Source organism: Notothenia rossii (genome assembly GCF_949606895.1).
Source record: "Notothenia rossii genome assembly, chromosome: 4".
Classification (NCBI taxonomy): domain Eukaryota; kingdom Metazoa; phylum Chordata; class Actinopteri; order Perciformes; family Nototheniidae; genus Notothenia; species Notothenia rossii.
Genome location: NC_136902.1, coordinates 95,620,622 through 95,643,127, shown reverse-complemented (window position 1 = coordinate 95,643,127; position 22,506 = coordinate 95,620,622). Strand labels below are relative to the sequence as shown.

Below are 22,506 nucleotides of genomic sequence, written 5' to 3'. Positions count from 1 at the left end.
GAGTTAGTATAGTTCAGATGACTTTAGAGTTAGACTAGTTCAGATGACTTTAGAGTTAGTATAGTTCAGATGACTTTAGAGTTAGACTAGTTCAGATTACTTTAGGGTTAGTATAGTTCAGATGACTTTAGAGTTAGTATAGTTCAGATGACTTTAGAGTTAGACTAGTTCAGATGACTTTAGAGTTAGACAAGTTCAGATGACTTTAGAGTTAGACTAGTTCAGATGACTTTAGAGTTAGTATAGTTCAGATGACTTTAGAGTTAGACTAGTTCAGATGACTTTAGAATTAGTATAGTTCAGATGACTTTAGAGTTAGACTAGTTCAGATGACTTTAGAGTTAGTATAGTTCAGATGGCTTTAGAGTTAGACTAGTTCAGATGACTTTAGAGTTAGTATAGTTCAGATGACTTTAGAGTTAATATAGTTCAGATGACTTTAGAGTTAGACTAGTTCAGATGACTTTAGAGTTAGTATAGTTCAGATGACTTTAGAGTTAGTATAGTTCAGATGACTTTAGAGTTAGTATAGTTCAGATGGCTTTAGAGTTAAACTAGTTCAGATGGCTTTAGAGTTAGACTAGTTCAGATGACTTTAGAGTTAGTATAGTTCAGATGACTTTAGAGTTAAACTAGTTCAGATGACTTTAGAGTTAGTATAGTTCAGATGACTTTAGAGTTAGTATAGTTCAGATGACTTTAGAGTTAGTATAGTTCAGATGGCTTTAGAGTTAGTATAGTTCAGATGACTTTAGAGTTAGTATAGTTCAGATGACTTTGGAGTTAGTATAGTTCAGATGACTTTAGAGTTAGTATAGTTCAGATGACTTTGGAGTTAGTATAGTTCAGATGACTTTAGAGTTAGTATAGTTCAGATGACTTTAGAGTTAGTATAGTTCAGATGACTTTAGAGTTAGTATAGTTCAGATGACTTTAGAGTTAGACTAGTTCAGATGACTTTAGAGTTAGACTAGTTCAGATGACTTTAGAGTTAGTATAGTTCAGATGGCTTTAGAGTTAGACTAGTTCAGATGACTTTAGAGTTAGACTAGTTCAGATGACTTTAGAGTTAGTATAGTTCAGATGGCTTTAGAGTTAGACTAGTTCAGATGACTTTAGAGTTAGTATAGTTCAGATGACTTTAGAGTTAGACTAGTTCAGATGACTTTAGAGTTAGTATAGTTCAGATGGCTTTAGAGTTAGTATAGTTCAGATGACTTTAGAGTTAGTATAGTTCAGATGACTTTAGAGTTAGACTAGTTCAGATGACTTTAGAGTTAGACTAGTTCAGATGACTTTAGAGTTAGTATAGTTCAGATGACTTTAGAGTTAGTATAGTTCAGATGACCTTAGAGTTAGTATAGTTCAGATGACTTTAGAGTTAGACTAGTTCAGATGACTTTAGAGTTAGACTAGTTCAGATGACTTTAGAGTTAGTATAGTTCAGATGACTTTAGAGTTAGTATAGTTCAGATGACTTTAGAGTTAGTATAGTTCAGATGACTTTAGAGTTAGTATAGTTCAGATGACTTTAGAGTTAGTATAGTTCAGATTACTTTAGAGTTAGTATAGTTCAGATGGCTTTAGAGTTAGACTAGTTCAGATGACTTTAGAGTTAGACTAGTTCAGATGGCTTTAGAGTTAGTATAGTTCAGATGACTTTAGGGTTAGTATAGTTCAGATGACTTTAGAGTTAGACTAGTTCAGATGACTTTAGAGTTAGTATAGTTCAGATGACTTTAGAGTTAGACTAGTTCAGATGACTTTAGAGTTAGTATAGTTCAGATGACTTTAGAGTTAGTATAGTTCAGATGACTTTAGAGTTAGACTAGTTCAGAGGACTTTAGAGTTAGACTAGTTCAGATGACTTTAGAGTTAGTATAGTTCAGATGACTTTAGAGTTAGTATAGTTCAGATGACTTTAGAGTTAGACTAGTTCAGAGGACTTTAGAGTTAGACTAGTTCAGATGACTTTAGAGTTAGTATAGTTCAGATGACTTTAGAGTTAGACTAGTTCAGATGACTTTAGAGTTAGACTAGTTCAGATGACTTTAGAGTTAGTATAGTTCAGATGACTTTAGAGTTAGACTAGTTCAGAGGACTTTAGAGTTAGACTAGTTCAGATGACTTTAGAGTTAGTATAGTTCAGATGGCTTTAGAGTTAGACTAGTTCAGATGGCTTTAGAGTTAGACTAGTTCAGATGACTTTAGAGTTAGGATAGTTCAGATGACTTTAGAGTTAGTATAGTTCAGATGACTTTAGAGTTAGTATAGTTCAGATGACTTTAGAGTTAGACTAGTTCAGATGAATTTAGAGTTAGTATAGTTCAGATGACTTTAGAGTTAGGATAGTTCAGATGACTTTAGAGTTAGTATAGTTCAGATGACTTTAGAGTTAGTATAGTTCAGATGACTTTAGAGTTAGTATAGTTCAGATGACTTTAGAGTTAGTATAGTTCAGATGACTTTAGAGTTAGTATAGTTCAGATGACTTTAGAGTTAGTATAGTTCAGATGACTTTAGAGTTAGTATAGTTCAGATGACTTTAGAGTTAGTATAGTTTAGATGACTTTAGAGTTAGGATAGTTCAGATGACTTTAGAGTTAGGATAGTTCAGATGACTTTAGAGTTAGTATAGTTCAGATGACTTTAGAGTTAGTATAGTTCAGATGACTTTAGAGTTAGTATAGTTCAGATGACTTTAGAGTTAGTATAGTTCAGATGACTTTAGTGTTAGTATAGTTCAGATGACTTTAGAGTTAGTATAGTTCAGATGACTTTAGAGTTAGTATAGTTCAGATGACTTTAGAGTTAGTATAGTTCAGATGACTTTAGAGTTAAACTAGTTCAGATGACTTTAGAGTTAGTATAGTTCAGATGACTTTAGAGTTAGTATAGTTCAGATGACTTTAGAGTTAGTATAGTTCAGATGACTTTAGAGTTAGTATAGTTCAGATGACTTTAGAGTTAGTATAGTTCAGATGACTTTAGAGTTAGTATAGTTCAGATGACTTTAGAGTTAGTATAGTTCAGATGACTTTAGAGTTATTATAGTTCAGATGACTTTAGAGTTAGGATAGTTCAGATGACTTTAGAGTTAGACTAGTTCAGATGACTTTAGAGTTAGTATAGTTCAGATGACTTTAGAGTTAGTATAGTTCAGATGACTTTAGAGTTATTATAGTTCAGATGGCTTTAGAGTTAGTATAGTTCAGATGACTTTAGAGTTATTATAGTTCAGATGACTTTAGAGTTAGGATAGTTCAGATGACTTTAGAGTTAGTATAGTTCAGATGACTTTAGAGTTAGTATAGTTCAGATGACTTTAGAGTTATTATAGTTCAGATGGCTTTAGAGTTAGTATAGTTCAGATGACTTTAGAGTTAGTATAGTTCAGATGACTTTAGAGTTAGTATAGTTCAGATGACTTTAGAGTTAGACTAGATCAGATAACTTTAGGGTTAGACTAGTTCAGATGACTTTAGAGTTAGTATAGTTCAGATGACTTTAGAGTTAGTATAGTTCAGATGACTTTAGAGTTAGACTAGATCAGATAACTTTAGAGTTGGTATAGTTCAGATGGCTTTAGAGTTAGGATAGTTCAGATGACTTTAGAGTTAGTATAGTTCAGATGACTTTAGAGTTAGTATAGTTCAGATGACTTTAGAGTTAGACTAGTTCAGATGACTTTAGAGTTAGACTAGTTCAGATGACTTTAGAGTTAGTATAGTTCAGATGACTTTAGAGTTAGACTAGTTCAGATGACTTTAGAGTTAGATTTGTTCAGATGACTTTAGAGTTAGACTAGTTCAGATGACTTTAGAGTTAGTATAGTTCAGATGACTTTAGAGTTAGACTAGTTCAGATGACTTTAGAGTTAGACTAGTTCAGATGACTTTAGGGTTAGTATAGTTCAGATGACTTTAGAGTTAGTATAGTTCAGATGACTTTAGAGTTAGACTAGTTCAGATGACTTTAGAGTTAGTATAGTTCAGATGACTTTAGAGTTAGACTAGTTCAGATTACTTTAGGGTTAGTATAGTTCAGATGACTTTAGAGTTAGTATAGTTCAGATGACTTTAGAGTTAGACTAGTTCAGATGACTTTAGAGTTAGACAAGTTCAGATGACTTTAGAGTTAGACTAGTTCAGATGACTTTAGAGTTAGTATAGTTCAGATGACTTTAGAGTTAGACTAGTTCAGATGACTTTAGAGTTAGAATAGTTCAGATGACTTTAGAGTTAGTATAGTTCAGATGACTTTAGGGTTAGACTAGTTCAGATGACTTTAGAGTTAGACTAGTTCAGATGACTTTAGAGTTAGACTAGTTCAGATGACTTTAGAGTTAGTATAGTTCAGATGACTTTAGAGTTAGACTAGTTCAGATGACTTTAGAGTTAGTATAGTTCAGATGACTTTAGAGTTAGTATAGTTCAGATGGCTTTAGAGTTAGACTAGTTCAGATGACTTTAGAGTTAGACTAGTTCAGATGACTTTAGAGTTAGTATAGTTCAGATGACTTTAGAGTTAATATAGTTCAGGTGACTTTAGAGTTAGTATAGTTCAGATGACTTTAGAGTTAGACTAGTTCAGATGACTTTAGAGTTAGTATAGTTCAGATGACTTTAGAGTTAGTATAGTTCAGATGGCTTTAGAGTTAGACTAGTTCAGATGACTTTAGAGTTAGACTAGTTCAGATGACTTTAGAGTTAGACTAGTTCAGATGACTTTAGAGTTAGTATAGTTCAGATGACTTTAGAGTTAGTATAGTTCAGATGACTTTAGAGTTAGTATAGTTCAGATGGCTTTAGAGTTAGTATAGTTCAGATGACTTTAGAGTTAGTATAGTTCAGATGGCTTTAGAGTTAGTATAGTTCAGATGACTTTAGAGTTAGACTAGTTCAGATGGCTTTAGAGTTAGTATAGTTCAGATGACTTTAGAGTTAGTATAGTTCAGATGACTTTAGAGTTAGTATAGTTCAGATGACTTTAGAGTTAGACTAGTTCAGATGACTTTAGAGTTAGTATAGTTCAGATGACTTTAGAGTTAGTATAGTTCAGATGACTTTAGAGTTAGACTAGTTCAGATGACTTTAGAGTTAGACTAGTTCAGATGACTTTAGAGTTAGTATAGTTCAGATGACTTTAGAGTTAGTATAGTTCAGATGACTTTAGAGTTAGACTAGTTCAGATGACTTTAGAGTTAAACTAGTTCAGATGACTTTAGAGTTAGACTAGTTCAGATGACTTTAGAGTTAAACTAGTTCAGATGACTTTAGAGTTAAACTAGTTCAGATGACTTTAGAGTTAAACTAGTTCAGATGACTTTAGAGTTAGTATAGTTCAGATGACTTTAGAGTTAGACTAGTTCAGATGACTTTATAGTTAGACTAGTTCAGATGACTTTAGAGTTAGACTAGTTCAGATGACTTTAGAGTTAGTATAGTTCAGATGGCTTTAGAGTTAGACTAGTTCAGATGACTTTAGAGTTAGTATAGTTCAGATGACTTTAGAGTTAGACTAGTTCAGATGACTTTAGAGTTAGACTAGTTCAGATGACTTTAGAGTTAGTATAGTTCAGATGGCTTTAGAGTTAGACTAGTTCAGATGACTTTAGAGTTAGACTAGTTCAGATGACTTTAGAGTTAGACTAGTTCAGATGACTTTAGAGTTAGTATAGTTCAGATGACTTTAGAGTTAGACTAGTTCAGATGACTTTAGAGTTAGTATAGTTCAGATGACTTTAGAGTTAGACTAGTTCAGATGACTTTAGAGTTAGTATAGTTCAGATGACTTTAGAGTTAGACTAGTTCAGATGACTTTAGAGTTAGACTAGTTCAGATGACTTTAGAGTTAGTATAGTTCAGATGACTTTAGAGTTAGACTAGTTCAGATGACTTTAGAGTTAGTATAGTTCAGATGGCTTTAGAGTTAGACTAGTTCAGATGACTTTAGAGTTAGACTAGTTCAGATGACTTTAGAGTTAGTATAGTTCAGATGACTTTAGAGTTAGACTAGTTCAGATGACTTTAGAGTTAGACTAGTTCAGATGACTTTAGAGTTAGACTAGTTCAGATGACTTTAGAGTTAGTATAGTTCAGATGACTTTAGAGTTAGACTAGTTCAGATGACTTTAGAGTTAGACTAGTTCAGATGACTTTAGAGTTAGTATAGTTCAGATGGCTTTAGAGTTAGACTAGTTCAGATGGCTTTAGAGTTAGTATAGTTCAGATGGCTTTAGAGTTAGACTAGTTCAGATGACTTTAGAGTTAGACTAGTTCAGATGACTTTAGAGTTAGACTAGTTCAGATGACTTTAGAGTTAGACTAGTTCAGATGACTTTAGAGTTAGTATAGTTCAGATGACTTTAGAGTTAGACTAGTTCAGATGACTTTAGAGTTAGACTAGTTCAGATGACTTTAGAGTTAGACTAGTTCAGATGACTTTAGAGTTAGACTAGTTCAGATGACTTTAGAGTTAGTATAGTTCAGATGACTTTAGAGTTAGACTAGTTCAGATGACTTTAGAGTTAGACTAGTTCAGATGACTTTAGAGTTAGTATAGTTCAGATGGCTTTAGAGTTAGACTAGTTCAGATGACTTTAGAGTTAGTATAGTTCAGATGACTTTAGAGTTAGACTAGTTCAGATGACTTTAGAGTTAGACTAGTTCAGATGACTTTAGAGTTAAACTAGTTCAGATGACTTTGGAGTTAGTATAGTTCAGATGACTTTAGAGTTAGTATAGTTCAGATGACTTTAGAGTTAGACTAGTTCAGATGACTTTAGAGTTAGTATAGTTCAGATGACTTTAGAGTTAGTATAGTTCAGATGACTTTAGAGTTAAACTAGTTCAGATGACTTTAGAGTTAGACTAGTTCAGATGACTTTAGAGTTAGTATAGTTCAGATGACTTTAGAGTTAGACTAGTTCAGATGACTTTAGAGTTAGTATAGTTCAGATTACTTTAGAGTTAGAATAGTTCAGATGACTTTAGAGTTAAACTAGTTCAGATGACTTTAGAGTTAGTATAGTTCAGATGACTTTAGAGTTAGTATAGTTCAGATGACTTTAGAGTTAGACTAGTTCAGATGACTTTAGAGTTAGTATAGTTCAGATGACTTTAGAGTTAGTATAGTTCAGATGACTTTAGAGTTAGACTAGTTCAGATAACTTTAGGGTTAGTATAGTTCAGATGACTTTAGAGTTAGACTAGTTCAGATGACTTTAGAGTTAGACTAGTTCAGATGACTTTAGAGTTAGACTAGTTCAGATGACTTTAGAGTTAGTATAGTTCAGATGACTTTAGAGTTAGTATAGTTCAGATGACTTTAGAGTTAGACTAGTTCAGATGACTTTAGAGTTAGACTAGTTCAGATGACTTTAGAGTTAGACTAGTTCAGATGACTTTAGAGTTAGTATAGTTCAGATGACTTTAGAGTTAGACTAGTTCAGATGACTTTAGAGTTAGTATAGTTCAGATGACTTTAGAGTTAGACTAGTTCAGATGACTTTAGAGTTAGACTAGTTCAGATGACTTTAGAGTTAGTATAGTTCAGATGACTTTAGAGTTAGACTAGTTCAGATGACTTTAGAGTTAGTATAGTTCAGATGACTTTAGAGTTAGTATAGTTCAGATGACTTTAGAGTTAGACTAGTTCAGATAACTTTAGGGTTAGTATAGTTCAGATGACTTTAGAGTCAGACTAGTTCAGATGACTTTAGAGTTAGTATAGTTCAGATGACTTTAGAGTTAGTATAGTTCAGATGACTTTAGAGTTAGACTAGTTCAGATGACTTTAGAGTTAGTATAGTTCAGATGACTTTAGAGTTAGACTAGTTCAGATGACTTTAGAGTTAGACTAGTTCAGATGACTTTAGAGTTAGACTAGTTCAGATGACTTTAGAGTTAGTATAGTTCAGATGACTTTAGAGTTAGACTAGTTCAGATGACTTTAGGGTTAGACTAGTTCAGATGACTTTAGAGTTAGACTAGTTCAGATGACTTTAGAGTTAGTATAGTTCAGATGACTTTAGAGTTAGACTAGTTCAGATGACTTTAGAGTTAGACTAGTTCAGATGACTTTAGAGTTAGACTAGTTCAGATGACTTTAGAGTTAGTATAGTTCAGATGACTTTAGAGTTAGACTAGTTCAGATGACTTTAGAGTTAGTATAGTTCAGATGACTTTAGAGTTAGTATAGTTCAGATGACTTTAGAGTTAGACTAGTTCAGATAACTTTAGGGTTAGTATAGTTCAGATGACTTTAGAGTTAGACTAGTTCAGATGACTTTAGAGTTAGTATAGTTCAGATGACTTTAGAGTTAGTATAGTTCAGATGACTTTAGAGTTAGACTAGTTCAGATGACTTTAGAGTTAGACTAGTTCAGATGACTTTAGAGTTAGACTAGTTCAGATGACTTTAGAGTTAGTATAGTTCAGATGACTTTAGAGTTAGACTAGTTCAGATGACTTTAGAGTTAGTATAGTTCAGATGACTTTAGAGTTAAACTAGTTCAGATGACTTTAGAGTTAGTATAGTTCAGATGACTTTAGAGTTAGTATAGTTCAGATGACTTTAGAGTTAGACTAGTTCAGATAACTTTAGGGTTAGTATAGTTCAGATGACTTTAGAGTTAGACTAGTTCAGATGACTTTAGAGTTAGTATAGTTCAGATGACTTTAGAGTTAGACTAGTTCAGATGACTTTAGAGTTAGACTAGTTCAGATGACTTTAGAGTTAGACTAGTTCAGATGACTTTAGAGTTAGTATAGTTCAGATGGCTTTAGAGTTAGACTAGTTCAGATGACTTTAGAGTTAGTATAGTTCAGATGACTTTAGAGTTAGACTAGTTCAGATGACTTTAGAGTTAGTATAGTTCAGATGACTTTAGAGTTAGACTAGTTCAGATGACTTTAGAGTTAGTATAGTTCAGATGACTTTAGAGTTAGAATAGTTCAGATGACTTTAGAGTTAAACTAGTTCAGATGACTTTAGAGTTAAACTAGTTCAGATGACTTTAGAGTTAGTATAGTTCAGATGACTTTAGAGTTAGTATAGTTCAGATGACTTTAGAGTTAGACTAGTTCAGATGACTTTAGAGTTAGACTAGTTCAGATGACTTTAGAGTTAGTATAGTTCAGATGACTTTAGAGTTAGACTAGTTCAGATGACTTTAGAGTTAGTATAGTTCAGATGACTTTAGAGTTAGTATAGTTCAGATGACTTTAGAGTTAGTATAGTTCAGATGACTTTAGAGTTAGACTAGTTCAGATGACTTTAGAGTTAGACTAGTTCAGATGGCTTTAGAGTTAGTATAGTTCAGATGGCTTTAGAGTTAGACTAGTTCAGATGACTTTAGAGTTAGACTAGTTCAGATGACTTTAGAGTTAGACTAGTTCAGATGACTTTAGAGTTAAACTAGTTCAGATGACTTTGGAGTTAGTATAGTTCAGATGACTTTAGAGTTAGTATAGTTCAGATGACTTTAGAGTTAGACTAGTTCAGATGACTTTAGAGTTAGTATAGTTCAGATGACTTTAGAGTTAGTATAGTTCAGATGACTTTAGAGTTAGACTAGTTCAGATAACTTTAGAGTTAGTATAGTTCAGATGACTTTAGAGTTAGTATAGTTCAGATGACTTTAGAGTTAGTATAGTTCAGATGACTTTAGAGTTAGACTAGTTCAGATGACTTTAGAGTTAGTATAGTTCAGATGACTTTAGAGTTAGTATAGTTCAGATGACTTTAGAGTTAGACTAGTTCAGATGACTTTAGAGTTAGTATAGTTCAGATGACTTTAGAGTTAGACTAGTTCAGATGACTTTAGAGTTAGTATAGTTCAGATGACTTTAGAGTTAAACTAGTTCAGATGACTTTAGAGTTAGACTAGTTCAGATGACTTTAGAGTTAGACTAGTTCAGATGACTTTAGAGTTAGTATAGTTCAGATGACTTTAGAGTTAGTATAGTTCAGATGACTTTAGAGTTAGTATAGTTCAGATGACTTTAGAGTTAGACTAGTTCAGATGACTTTAGAGTTAGACTAGTTCAGATGACTTTAGAGTTAGACTAGTTCAGATGACTTTAGAGGTAGACTAGTTCAGATGACTTTAGAGTTAGTATAGTTCAGATGACTTTAGAGTTAGTATAGTTCAGATGACTTTAGAGTTAGACTAGTTCAGATGACTTTAGAGTTAGTATAGTTCAGATGACTTTAGAGTTAAACTAGTTCAGATGACTTTAGAGTTAGACTAGTTCAGATGACTTTAGAGTTAGTATAGTTCAGATGACTTTAGAGTTAGAATAGTTCAGATGACTTTAGAGTTAGACTAGTTCAGATGACTTTAGAGTTAGACTAGTTCAGATGACTTTAGAGTTAGACTAGTTCAGATGACTTTAGAGTTAAACTAGTTCAGATGACTTTAGAGTTAGTATAGTTCAGATGACTTTAGAGTTAGACTAGTTCAGATGACTTTAGAGTTAGTATAGTTCAGATGGCTTTAGAGTTAGTATAGTTCAGATGACTTTAGAGTTAGACTAGTTCAGATGACTTTAGGGTTAGACTAGTTCAGATGGCTTTAGAGTTAGACTAGTTCAGATGACTTTAGAGTTAAACTAGTTCAGATGACTTTAGAGTTAGTATAGTTCAGATGACTTTAGAGTTAGTATAGTTCAGATGACTTTAGAGTTAAACTAGTTCAGATGACTTTAGAGTTAGTATAGTTCAGATGGCTTTAGAGTTAGTATAGTTCAGATGACTTTAGAGTTAGACTAGTTCAGATGACTTTAGAGTTAGACTAGTTCAGATGACTTTAGAGTTAGACTAGTTCAGATGACTTTAGAGTTAGTATAGTTCAGATGACTTTAGAGTTAGACTAGTTCAGATGACTTTAGAGTTAGACTAGTTCAGATGACTTTAGAGTTAGACTAGTTCAGATTACTTTAGAGTTAGTATAGTTCAGATGGCTTTAGAGTTAGACTAGTTCAGATGACTTTAGAGTTAGACTAGTTCAGATGACTTTAGAGTTAAACTAGTTCAGATGACTTTAGAGTTAGTATAGTTCAGATGGCTTTAGAGTTAGTATAGTTCAGATGACTTTAGAGTTAGACTAGTTCAGATGACTTTAGAGTTAGACTAGTTCAGATGACTTTAGAGTTAGTATAGTTCAGATGACTTTAGAGTTAGACTAGTTCAGATGACTTTAGAGTTAGACTAGTTCAGATGACTTTAGAGTTAGACTAGTTCAGATTACTTTAGAGTTAGTATAGTTCAGATGGCTTTAGAGTTAGTATAGTTCAGATGACTTTAGAGTTAGTATAGTTCAGATGACTTTAGAGTTAGGATAGTTCAGATGACTTTAGGGTTAGTATAGTTCAGATGACTTTAGAGTTAGGATAGTTCAGATGACTTTAGAGTTAGACTAGTTCAGATGACTTTAGAGTTAGTATAGTTCAGATGACTTTAGAGTTAGACTAGTTCAGATGACTTTAGAGTTAGACTAGTTCAGATGACTTTAGAGTTAGTATAGTTCAGATGACTTTAGAGTTAGACTAGTTCAGATGACTTTAGAGTTAGACTAGTTCAGATGACTTTAGAGTTAGTATAGTTCAGATGGCTTTAGAGTTAGACTAGTTCAGATGACTTTAGAGTTAGTATAGTTCAGATGACTTTAGAGTTAGACTAGTTCAGATGACTTTAGAGTTAGTATAGTTCAGATGACTTTAGAGTTAGTATAGTTCAGATGACTTTAGAGTTAGACTAGTTCAGATGACTTTAGAGTTAGTATAGTTCAGATGACTTTAGAGTTAGACTAGTTCAGATGACTTTAGAGTTAGGATAGTTCAGATGACTTTAGAGTTAGACTAGTACAGATGACTTTAGGGTTAGACTAGTTCAGATGACTTTAGGGTTAGACTAGTTCAGATGACTTTAGGGTTAGACTAGTTCAGATGACTTTACTTAAGTGCGGGGACGTCCACTTCGCAGTCGCCTGTTCCAACGTTAACTTATGCGGTGTGTACGTGTACAACTCGTAGAACCCTAACATTGAGTCAGGGCGTTGGTTTACCAAGCGCCAACTCCCTTTCTGATAGTTGTTCAAATATTAACCTCGCCCACTCCCACTGTGCTGTCTGATTATGTTTAATAAAGTGTGTTAATGTTTGACCTGAGGTGCTCCATTTCGTTGGCTCCAGAGTTCAGAGGAGCTATTCATTTTTCAGCTGGAGATGAACACACAGAGTTAGACTGTATGTGAATCAACAGAGCTGTGGAGACCTCCTGCTGGGAGTTACATGTTAGTTCTGTCTCTGCTTGGAGCTGCTGATTCATTCCACGTCACTCATCAGCAGATTCTCTTCAGCTTCAGAAGGTGAGAACAGCTTTCATCATGTGTGTGTCAGAGCGTTAAACTGAGAACAGTAGAGGTGCTGCTGTACTCATGTGTTGTGTTCACTGCATCGCTGGAACAAAACTCAGAGGATATAACAATTGTTTAGTTTGACTAAATTACTTTAGAGTTAGTATAGTTCAGATGACTTTAGAGTTAGACTAGTTCAGATGACATAGCTCATAAAAACGACTTCAATATCATAAAGTAAGATGTCTCAGAAATACATGTTTAATATTTGATATTCTGTCAGAGTAGGAGAGTCAATAAGCATCAGTGTGAGACCATGCTACCTGTGGAAGGTATTTGGGTGATGTCACACACTGGCCAACAGCACACCTATTGAATCTGATCTGTATGACTGTAATAGGAACCGTTCCTGTGACCCTGATACCGTCAGGCTCCATAATGAAATGGAACTCAAACTGATGTAAATAACCTAAGAAAGGATATAAAAGATTAGAAACACAGTGAGAGGGATGCAGTCTTGAGCTGTATGTGCATCAGGATCAGATCAATCCTGCTTTTGGCTGCACCTGAATCCACCGGTCCTCCTTCTCCTGGATCGGAGAGGCGTTTACCTCCAAAACTTTAGCCAGGCTGAGATCTGCAGCAACACAAACTTTAAATCAACAATCATGTAAAAAAATTAAAGTTACATGATATAAGCATATTCTACTTTCATCCTCTCAGTTATTATTGTTGCACTGTATGATAAATATATTATATTATCAATGTGCAAGGCACTATTAATTTTTACCTAAAAGCAGCCAAAACTCTGTACCAACATCTTTATTTCACAACCCTCATTAAAGGACAGATGTCAAACTAACATTAACATGATAACACAAAATATAACGTTACCACAACGACTATAAAATAAAACACATACAAGATAAACGCATGATGGATAAGTATTATCCAAGAATCATAGTCCAAGCTCAACTTTATTGTCATGTGTAGTAAAATATAAAGAAATGATTGTGCTAAGTGCTCATTGTGGACACACCTCCTTGCCTTTCACAAGGAGCACCCCCCCCCCCCCCCCCCCCCCCAGACTATATACAGAGAGCACCATCTGGTGGACACAGCTAGTAGAACTACATCACCTCTTACACTGAGTGGACAGGATTAGTTTATGTTTCTATATGCTGATTCTAAGGAGTTTTGTTGGAACATTGAAAATGCAGTTTATTTGTGAGGGAACTTTATTTTGAGAGGGGCAGGGTTGTACATTACCTGTGGATATACATAGAAGTGACTCTTAATGTGTTGTAACGCTTATTGTAATGAATAACCATGTTGTTGTGTTTGTGTGAAGGTAGAGGCTCAGCTATGGATCAGTGTGAGGACCGAGAGGAGGGAGCCCCCCCCTCTAAACGCTCTCTGTGTGGGGAACATGACAGCCAGACCAAAGCTCAGAGGTGAGATCTCCACCTGTCCATGACTCTTCTTCATGTCACAGCTCAGCACTCATTATTCACCCAAAGCTCTGTCTGTTGTGTTCAAGCCCAGAGGAAACACCAGACTCTGCTGGACCTGGATCCAGCTGTGTGTCCATGAAAAGTGACGGATCTATGGATCATCCTGTTGCCTTTAAAGCTGGACAGGCTGGAGCTGGAGGGTGAGAATTTAAAATTAAAATGTAATTGATGAGCTTCTTTTTGAGGAGTTCAGAGTTTCCTTCTCCCGGACGATGGAACATTGTTCTGTTCGCTCTTTAGCTGTTTAAACTTTAAGTCTGTTAGTATTACCTGAGAAGGCAGACTCTCTGATGGTGACTGTATATGAATGCCCCTGTTTTATAAATCTTTTATTGTGTCAGTTTGAACCTTTTCACTCGGATCCTGTTAGGACAGCCTGAAGGTCCAAAACAGAAAGAGACTGGGTCACATTGTTAGGGAGGACATGTTTTCTGGTCCGTTCTGAAGGAAGGCAAAACTGATGTTAGAGAGACCAGACCCTCCTCTCTGTGAGGTCAGAGGGCAAAGTGAAATACATTTACATTATTCCTAGTGCAATAAACATGCTTAATGTTTTATTGCGTATGTGTAATGTGTATTTGTAAAGCGCTTTGAGAGTCATTGAAAAAGCGCTATAATAAATATAAGGATTATTATTATTATTATTAATCTGCACAAAAGGTACATGTCACCTCACACACACTCTGCTCACATTTAGGACCATATCCAACCCCACAGAAATACATCTTTTGGAGATAATAATAATGGGTTTCATTTATAAAGCACTTCATATTTGACTTCAAATCCCGAAATGCTACAAGCAGTGAGCATAAACAGTGTGTAATGTTTTTAACATTACACAACACGGTATAATTAATAAAAAGCAATAAAAAATAAACAATAAAAATAAAATAAAATAAAAGGTTGGTAATAAATAAGAGGTCTCGGAAAAGGCTCTATTGAACAGATGGGGTTTGAGGCCTTTTTAAAAAGCCTCCACGGTCTGTGGTGCTCTCATGTGGTCGGGGAGAGCGTTCCACAGACTGGGAGAAGCCGAGCAGAAGGTCCGGTCTCCCAGAGTACGGAGCTTGGACCTGGGGGGTTTGAGGATGTTGGATTTGCTGGAGCGGGTGGTCCGCAAGGAGGTAAGGGGGTTGAGGAGTTCCTTGGGGTAGGGAGGGGCAGTTCCATGGATGCACTGGTGGGTGAGGACGGAGACGTTGAATTCGATCCTCAGCTCCACGGGGAGCCAGTGTAGTGCTTTAAGGATGGGGGGTGATGTGATCATATTTGCGCACCCTCATCAGGATCCTAGCAGCGCTGTTCTGGATGTATTGGAGCCTCTGGATGCTAACCCTAACCCTAGGGATCCCGATGAGGAGTGCATTGCAATAGTCCAGCCTGGAGGAGACAAAGGAATGGACTAGCTTTTTGGCGTCAGACAGAGTGAGTGTGGGGCGGAGTTTGGCGATGTTCCTGAGGTGATAACAGGAGTTCTTGCACAGTTGTTTAATGTGGGCCTCAAAGATCAGATGGGCGTTCATTTTCACACCCAGGTCGGTGACTGTTGAGGAGAGCGTAATGTCCTGGCCGGTGATGGTGGTGATGGTGGATGACCGAACCTGGTGTGGGGTGCCAGCTATAATGGCTTCGGTCTTGGAGCTGTTGAGTTTCAGGAAGTTTTGCTTCATCCACGCCTGTATCTCCTCCAGGCAGGCAGTGAGTGTGGGTGAAGGCAGGGCTGCAGAGGAGGTGAAGGCAGGGCTGCAGAGGAGGTGAAGGCAGGGCTGCAGAGGAGGTAGGGTTGATCCTGAGGTACAGTTGGGTGTCATCAGCGTAACACTGGAATGATACTCCATGTCGGCTGATGATAGAGCCAAGGGGGAGCATGTAAAGTGTGAAAAGGGTGGAGCCGAAAACTGATCCTTGAGGGACACCACAGATGACGTCATAGGTACCCGACTGTGCCTCGCCCAAGGAGACGTACTCTGCTCTCCTGGTGAGGTATGCTCTGAACCAGTCAAGGGGAGAGTCAGAGAGTCCGATGGTGGAGTGCAGACGATGGAGGAGGATGCCGAGATCGATGGTGTCAAAAGCTTCAGTGAGATCGAGGAGGATGAGGAGAGAGGCAGAGCCAGCATCAGCCGTCATCAGCAGGTCGTTGGTGACTCTGACCAGGGTCGTTGGTGACCTGGGCAGTTTCTGTGCTGTGGCCTGAGCGGAAACCAGACTGGAACTTCTCAAATAGGTTGTTGGAGTTTAGGTGGTCCTGGAGCTGAGCAGCAACTCGTTTTTCCAGCACCTTTGATAGAAAAGGAAGGTTGGAAATGGGTCTGTAGTTGGCCAGGAATCCTGGGTCAAGGGAGGGTTTTTTGAGGCGAGGTTTGATGACAGCGGTTTTTAGGGCAGAGTGGACATGGCCAGCCTGGAGAGAGAGGTTTACGATCTTAGTGATCATGGGGCTCATTGTAAAGATGTAAGATTTCACCAGAGCTGACGGAAGGGGGTCCAGGACACAGGTGGAGGGCTTCATCCTCCTAACGATGCCCTCAACCTCTCGCTGAGAGATGTCCGTGAAACAGCGAAGAGGCTGGGTTGTCCCAGGCTGTGGGTCAGCAGTTGTAACTGGAGGTGCAGATTGGCTAGAGAGGATGGAGCGGATGGTATCAACTTTGTTCATGAAGAAGGCAGCAAAGTTGCTACACTGCTTCTCAGTGGAGTCGGAGTGTAGAGGACTTTGGGGTTTGAGGAGGTAAACCACCTCCTGGTGGAGAAGAGTTGCTTGCAGTTTCCAGTACTGTTGTTGATGATGGAGGAGTAGTACTGGGACCGTGCATCTCTGAGGGACTGTGCGCAGGCCTTCTGGTGTTCACGATAGGCTAACCGGTGAACAGTGAGTCCTGAGGCCTTGAGCCGCCGCTCAAGGACACGCCCAGCTGTCTTCATTCTCCGCAGCTCGCCGGTGTACCAAGGGGCTGAGCGTGAGAAGGTGACCATCCTGGTTTTGAGGGGGGCGTGCAGATCAAGGAGACTGTTAAGGGACTGGTTGTAATATGCCACTGACTCATTTACTGATGAGAAGTTGACTGAAGAGAGATGCTGGAGGTCCAGGGTCATGGTGTCCGGGTTGATGTTCCTCAGGTTCCTGAAGTGGATTTGGCGTTTGGGCATGCTGAGTGGGGACTGGAAAAACCGCTCCATAGAGATGGTCTTGTGGTCAGACACCCCCAGGTCATACACTAGCAGATTGCTGATGGGGGCGGAGTTTATGATGACCAGATCGAGCATGTGGCCCTTGGCGTGTGTGGGGACATTAACATGCTGTGTGAGAAGTAGCAGAAACTCAGTGGCAGAGTAGCAGGAAGGGGACTCGACGTGAATATTAATATCTCCAAGTATGATAACATTGGCAGAGGTTGTGCATAGCGTAGTGAGACGGTCTTGTATCTCTGGGATGAAAGCTGAGTTGGGTTTGGGTGGCCGGTAGATCAGAAGTATTGTCATTGCGAAGCGGGGTTTACATTTAAATGCAAGGCATTCAAAAGAGGACAATACAGGCAGGGGCAGGAGTGACAGTTCCAATTCCTTTCGGTAGATGACAGCTAGGCCTCCACCACGACCAGTGCTGCGGGCTTTCTCCAAGTAGCTGTAGCCAGGAGGGCATGCTTCATTGAGGGTGGAGTAAACCTCTGGCTGATGCCAGGTTTCCGTGAGGCACATGAAGTCCATTTTCTCATCAATGATGTGGTCTTGAATGAAGGATGCTTTATTACTGAGGGATTGTGTATTCAGAAGTTCTGTTTTGGCTTTGGAAGATGTGGTGAGTCTCTGTAGGGGCCGGAGTAGGCCACTCCACGTTTTCCAGACTTCACTCGTGTGTGGCGGTCTCGCGATGCTCTCCGTGTATTCATTTAGCAGTCTCGCGATGTTTCTGGTGAGATTTGATCCCGCCATGACCGGGCTCTGATGACGCGTCAGATGTGCAACACGACGGCAGACAGAGTGGAAGGATGGAACTTCTGCATCTCCGTGCAGGGAATATACAGTTTGTCCTCTTCTTTGGCTTCGGTGGATATAGCAATGCCGACGAAGAAGTCCAAGTTGTTTAATGACTGAGGTGCAGGTTGGAGCGTTGGAGTGGTTGAAACTCAGGAGTTGGTGAATGTAAAACCTCAACATGTCAACAGGTCGGGCGCCAAAGAAGTTTGGTAGCGGTCAGAATAAGTGAGAAATGGATTTAACTTCTGTTAGACAGCTATATGACACACATTTTTGCATACATTCACAGTAAATATTTATTCAGCATGATAGCTGTCTAACAGAAGTTAAATCCATTTCTCACTTATTCTGACAATGAACTGAACCCCAAATAAAATAACCCAATGAAAAGAGTTGTTAAGTAAAAGTGAAGTCACGTTGTAATAACAATAACTCATCCCTCTCGAGTTTTCTTTTTGAGCTTTGCCAAAAGCCACTGTGTCAAGTGTCCTACTTGGGTTGCCGTATGTATTTGCGGACCATCTCGCACATGCGTACTGCAGATAGGGCAGGGCTGCAGATCGGGTAGTGACACTTAGCAGCGAGGGCGGGGCATGGGCTTAATGTTGTATTCGAATGAACAACCTGAAATATACATTTTGAATAAGATACATTTTCTTGAGGCTCAAAATGCTGGGGTCAAATGACCCCAAAGAATAAAGGGTTTAAAGTTAATTTCAGCTTAACAGGAGGTTTAAGAATACATGATATAATCAAATTGTTGGTCCACTATTGAGTTTGCTTTTTCCTTAGATGTATAAAATAAATGTAACTAAAATATTACTGACTTAGCAGGATATACAGATTCACCCATTATGCCATTAAAGGAGCTTTTTCCCCCAAACATATCTCTCCAAACTGGATACAAGTATAAAATGCAAACCATAACAACATTATTTTTGGGAGTGAAGGTCATGGGGAAATTAAAGATTTTTTGATTGTGTTATTAAAAGAGGAGAGAGAGGAAATTAACTTGTTCATGTTATTCTTACATACTTGTATAGAAAATGTGCATGTTGAACTACAGGCTGGATATATTTCCAAGGCATCGAGCAAATAGAAAAATAGAAAAGTCAACATCGGTTCAAAAGTAAATAATGTTGTGTGCAAACATTTAAAATTGAAATACAACATTTTTCAATTTGTACCTTTTCAATGATTTCTCCAAAAAAATAAATCAAAGCAAATCATAGAAAAATTATTTTGTCAATATAAGATTTTTGCTCAAAATAGCTGAAATTGAACGTAAACAGTATCAAACATCAGGTGCATGGCAATTAACACATTTGTGCACGCTATTAAAATGTACTTTAGTTGAAGTTAATAATAATGTTGATTTTAAGATCTTTATATATCATTGATTTCATCTTTCTGAACACTTTTTATATAAAACAGAGCAGAATGAAGATTTATTTTGTAATGCTCATTACAGATAATCCCTTCATTTCATTCTGAAAACACGTGTCAACTGTATTAATACAGATGAAATGCTTTTGTTAGGAGGATCAATTCGTACTGGGCTTCAATGACTCCTGATGAAGGCAGTATTATGATTGCTTGTATTTTTCCTCAGACATTTTATTTTTTAAATAAGAAGTGACCTTTGAATAAATATTGCAAAACAAAGCCTATATAACCTGGAAGGCTAAGCCAATTAGTATTTTGTCCTGCACTACAAGATTTCAAGTTTCTATAGTACACATCTGGGCCATTTGTTGTGTCATTTCTCCAAACACATACAGTACACATGCCTGTTTTGGAGTCTTCAAAAGGTGCAGTAGAAGGACTTTACATTTAGTTAAAGACAGGACTATTGTGATTCAGTGAAGAGAAGAGACAAGAGAATAAAGTAAAGACTATTGTTATAATGGGTGATGTAACTTTAATGAGAGACATAATATGAGGTCATTGGTACTCAGACTATACAGGGATCGTTTTTTGATCATGGGGAATGAGCCTTGTACAGGGAAAGTGTGCTGGAGGCTGAAGACGTTGACTGGTCCTGATGGAGAGAGGTTCTGGTCCTGATGGAGAGAGGATCTGGTCCTGATGGAGAGAGGTTCTGGTCCTGATGGAGAGAGGTTCTGGTCCTGATGGAGAGAGGTCCTGATGGAGAGAGGTCCTGATGGAGAGAGGTTCTGATGGAGAGAGGTTCTGGTCCTGATGGAGAGAGGTCCTGATGGAGAGAGGTTCTGATGGAGAGAGGTTCTGGTCCTGATGGAGAGAGGTCCTGATGGAGAGAGGTTCTGATGGAGAGAGGTTCTGATGGAGAGAGGTTCTGGTCCTGATGGAGAGAGGGATCTGGTCCTGATGGAGAGAGGTTCTGATGGAGAGAGGTTCTGGTCCTGATGGAGAGAGGTTCTGGTCCTGATGGAGAGAGGTTCTGATGGAGAGAGGTTCTGGTCCAGATGGAGAGAGGTTCTGGTCCTGATGGAGAGAGGTTTTGGTCCTGATGGAGAGAGGTTCTGGTTCTGATGGAGAGAGGTTTTGGTCCTGATGGAGAGAGGTCCTGATGGAGAGAGGTTCTGATGGAGAGAGGTTCTGATGGAGAGAGGTTCTGTTCCTGATGGAGAGAGGGATCTGGTCCTGATGGAGAAAGGTTCTGGTCCTGATGGAGAGAGGTTCTGATGGAGAGAGGTTCTGGTCCTGATGGAGAGAGGTTCTGGTCCTGATGGAGAGAGGTTCTGATGGAGAGAGGTTCTGGTCCAGATGGAGAGAGGTTCTGGTCCTGATGGAGAGAGGTCCTGGTGGAGAGAGGTTCTGGTTCTGATGGAGAGAGGTTCTGGTCCAGATGGAGAGAGTTTCTGGTTCTGATGGAGAGAGGTTCTGATGGAGAGAGGTCCTGATGGAGAGAGGTTTTTGTCCTGATGGAGAGAGGTTCTGGTCATGATGGAGAGAGGTCCTGATGGAGAGAGGTTCTGGTCCTGATGGAGAGAGGTTCTGGTCCTAATGGAGAGAGGTCCTGATGGAGAGAGGTTCTGGTCCTGATGGAGAGAGGTTCTGGTCCTAATGGAGAGAGGTCCTGATGGAGAGAGGTTCTGATGGAGAGAGGTCCTGGTCTTGATGGAGAGAGGTTCTGGTCCTGATGGAGAGAGGGTTCTGGTCCTGATGGAGAGAGGTTCTGATGGAGAGAGGTCCTGGTCCTGATGGAGAGAGGCTCTGGTCCTGATGGAGAGAGGTTCTGGTCCTGATGGAGAGAGGTCCTGATGGAGATAGGTTCTGGTCCTGATGGAGAGAGGTTCTGGTCCTGATGGAGAGAGGTTTTGGTCCTGATGGAGAGAGGTTCTGGTCCTGATGGAGAGAGGATCTGGTCCTGATGGAGAGAGGTCCTGATGGAGAGAGGTTCTGGTCCTGATGGAGAGAGGATCTGGTCCTGATGGAGAGAGGTCCTGATGGAGAGAGGTTCTGATCCTGATGGAGAGAGGTTCTGGTCCTGATGGAGAGAGGATCTGGTCCTGATGGAGAGAGGTTCTGGTCCTGATGGAGAGAGGATCTGGTCCTGATGGAGAGAGGTCCTGATGGAGAGAGGTTTTGGTCCTGATGGAGAGAGGTTCTGGTCCTGATGGAGAGAGGTTCTGGTCCTGATGTAGAGAGGTTCTGGTCCTGATGGAGAGAGGGTCTGGTCCTGATGGAGAGAGGTCCTGATGGAGAGAGGTTCTGGTTCTGATGGAGAGAGGTCCTGATGGAGAGAGGTTTTGGTCCTGATGGAGAGAGGTTCTGGTCCTGATGGAGAGAGGTTCTGGTCCTGATGTAGAGAGGTTCTGGTCCTGATGGAGAGAGGATCTGGTCCTGATGGAGAGAGGTTTTGGTCCTGATGGAGAGAGGTCCTGATGGAGAGAGGTTCTGGTTCTGATGGAGAGAGGTGTTGGTCCTGATGTAGAGAGGTTCTGGTCCTGATGGAGAGAGGATCTGGTCCTGATGGAGAGAGGTTCTGGTCCTGATGGAGAGAGTATCTGGTCCTGATGGAGAGAGGTTCTGGTCCTGATGGAGAGAGGATCTGGTCCTGATGGAGAGAGGTCCTGATGGAGAGAGGTTCTGGTCCTGATGGAGAGAGGATCTGGTCCTGATGGAGAGAGGTCCTGATGGAGAGAGGTTCTGGTCCTGATGGAGAGAGGATCTGGTCCTGATGGAGAGAGGTTCTGGTGGAGAGAGGTTCTGGTCCTGATGGAGAGAGTATCTGGTCCTGATGGAGAGAGGTTCTGGTGGAGAGAGGTTCTGGTCCTGATGGAGAGAGGATCTGGTCCTGATGGAGAGAGGTTCTGGTCCTGATGGAGAGAGGTTCTGGTCCTGATGGAGAGAGGTTCTGGTCCTGATGGAGCGCAGCCTCCTGCCAGAGGGGAGGGGGGCGAACAGTTTGTGTCCAGGGTGGGAGGGGTCGGCCACTATCTTCCCGCCTCAGGGTCCTGGAGGCGTGCAGGTCATGGAGGGATGGCAGACACCCTCTCTGCAGAGCGGATGACTCGCCAGATGGTGATGGAGGAGGAGAGGATGGACTCCATGATGGAGGAGGAGAGGATGGACTCCATGATGGAGGAGGAGAGGATGGACTCCATGATGGAGGTGTAGAAGTTCACCATCATCGTCTATGGCAGTTTGAATTTCTTCAGCTGCCTC

General features: G+C 39.2%; 1 protein-coding gene across 8 annotated transcripts in view; it reads left to right on the top strand.

Annotated features, from left to right (window-relative positions):
- The window catches only part of LOC307037543 (NLR family CARD domain-containing protein 3-like), a 50,749-nt gene that overhangs the window by 4,695 nt on the left and 23,548 nt on the right, over positions 1-22,506 (top strand). For 2 of the 8 annotated variants that reach the window (XM_079678528.1, XM_079678523.1), the window contains exons 1-3: positions 12,030-12,373; positions 13,713-13,815; positions 13,902-14,015. In XM_079678528.1, coding sequence (XP_079534654.1) covers positions 13,727-13,815; positions 13,902-14,015 — 203 coding nt within the window. In that variant the 5' untranslated portion in view covers positions 12,030-12,373; positions 13,713-13,726. Of the gene's footprint in view, positions 1-12,028; positions 12,374-13,712; positions 13,816-13,881; positions 14,016-22,506 lie in introns of those variants that run through there. The other 6 variants (XM_079678530.1, XM_079678527.1, XM_079678525.1 and 3 more) reach the window with 5 other exon arrangements.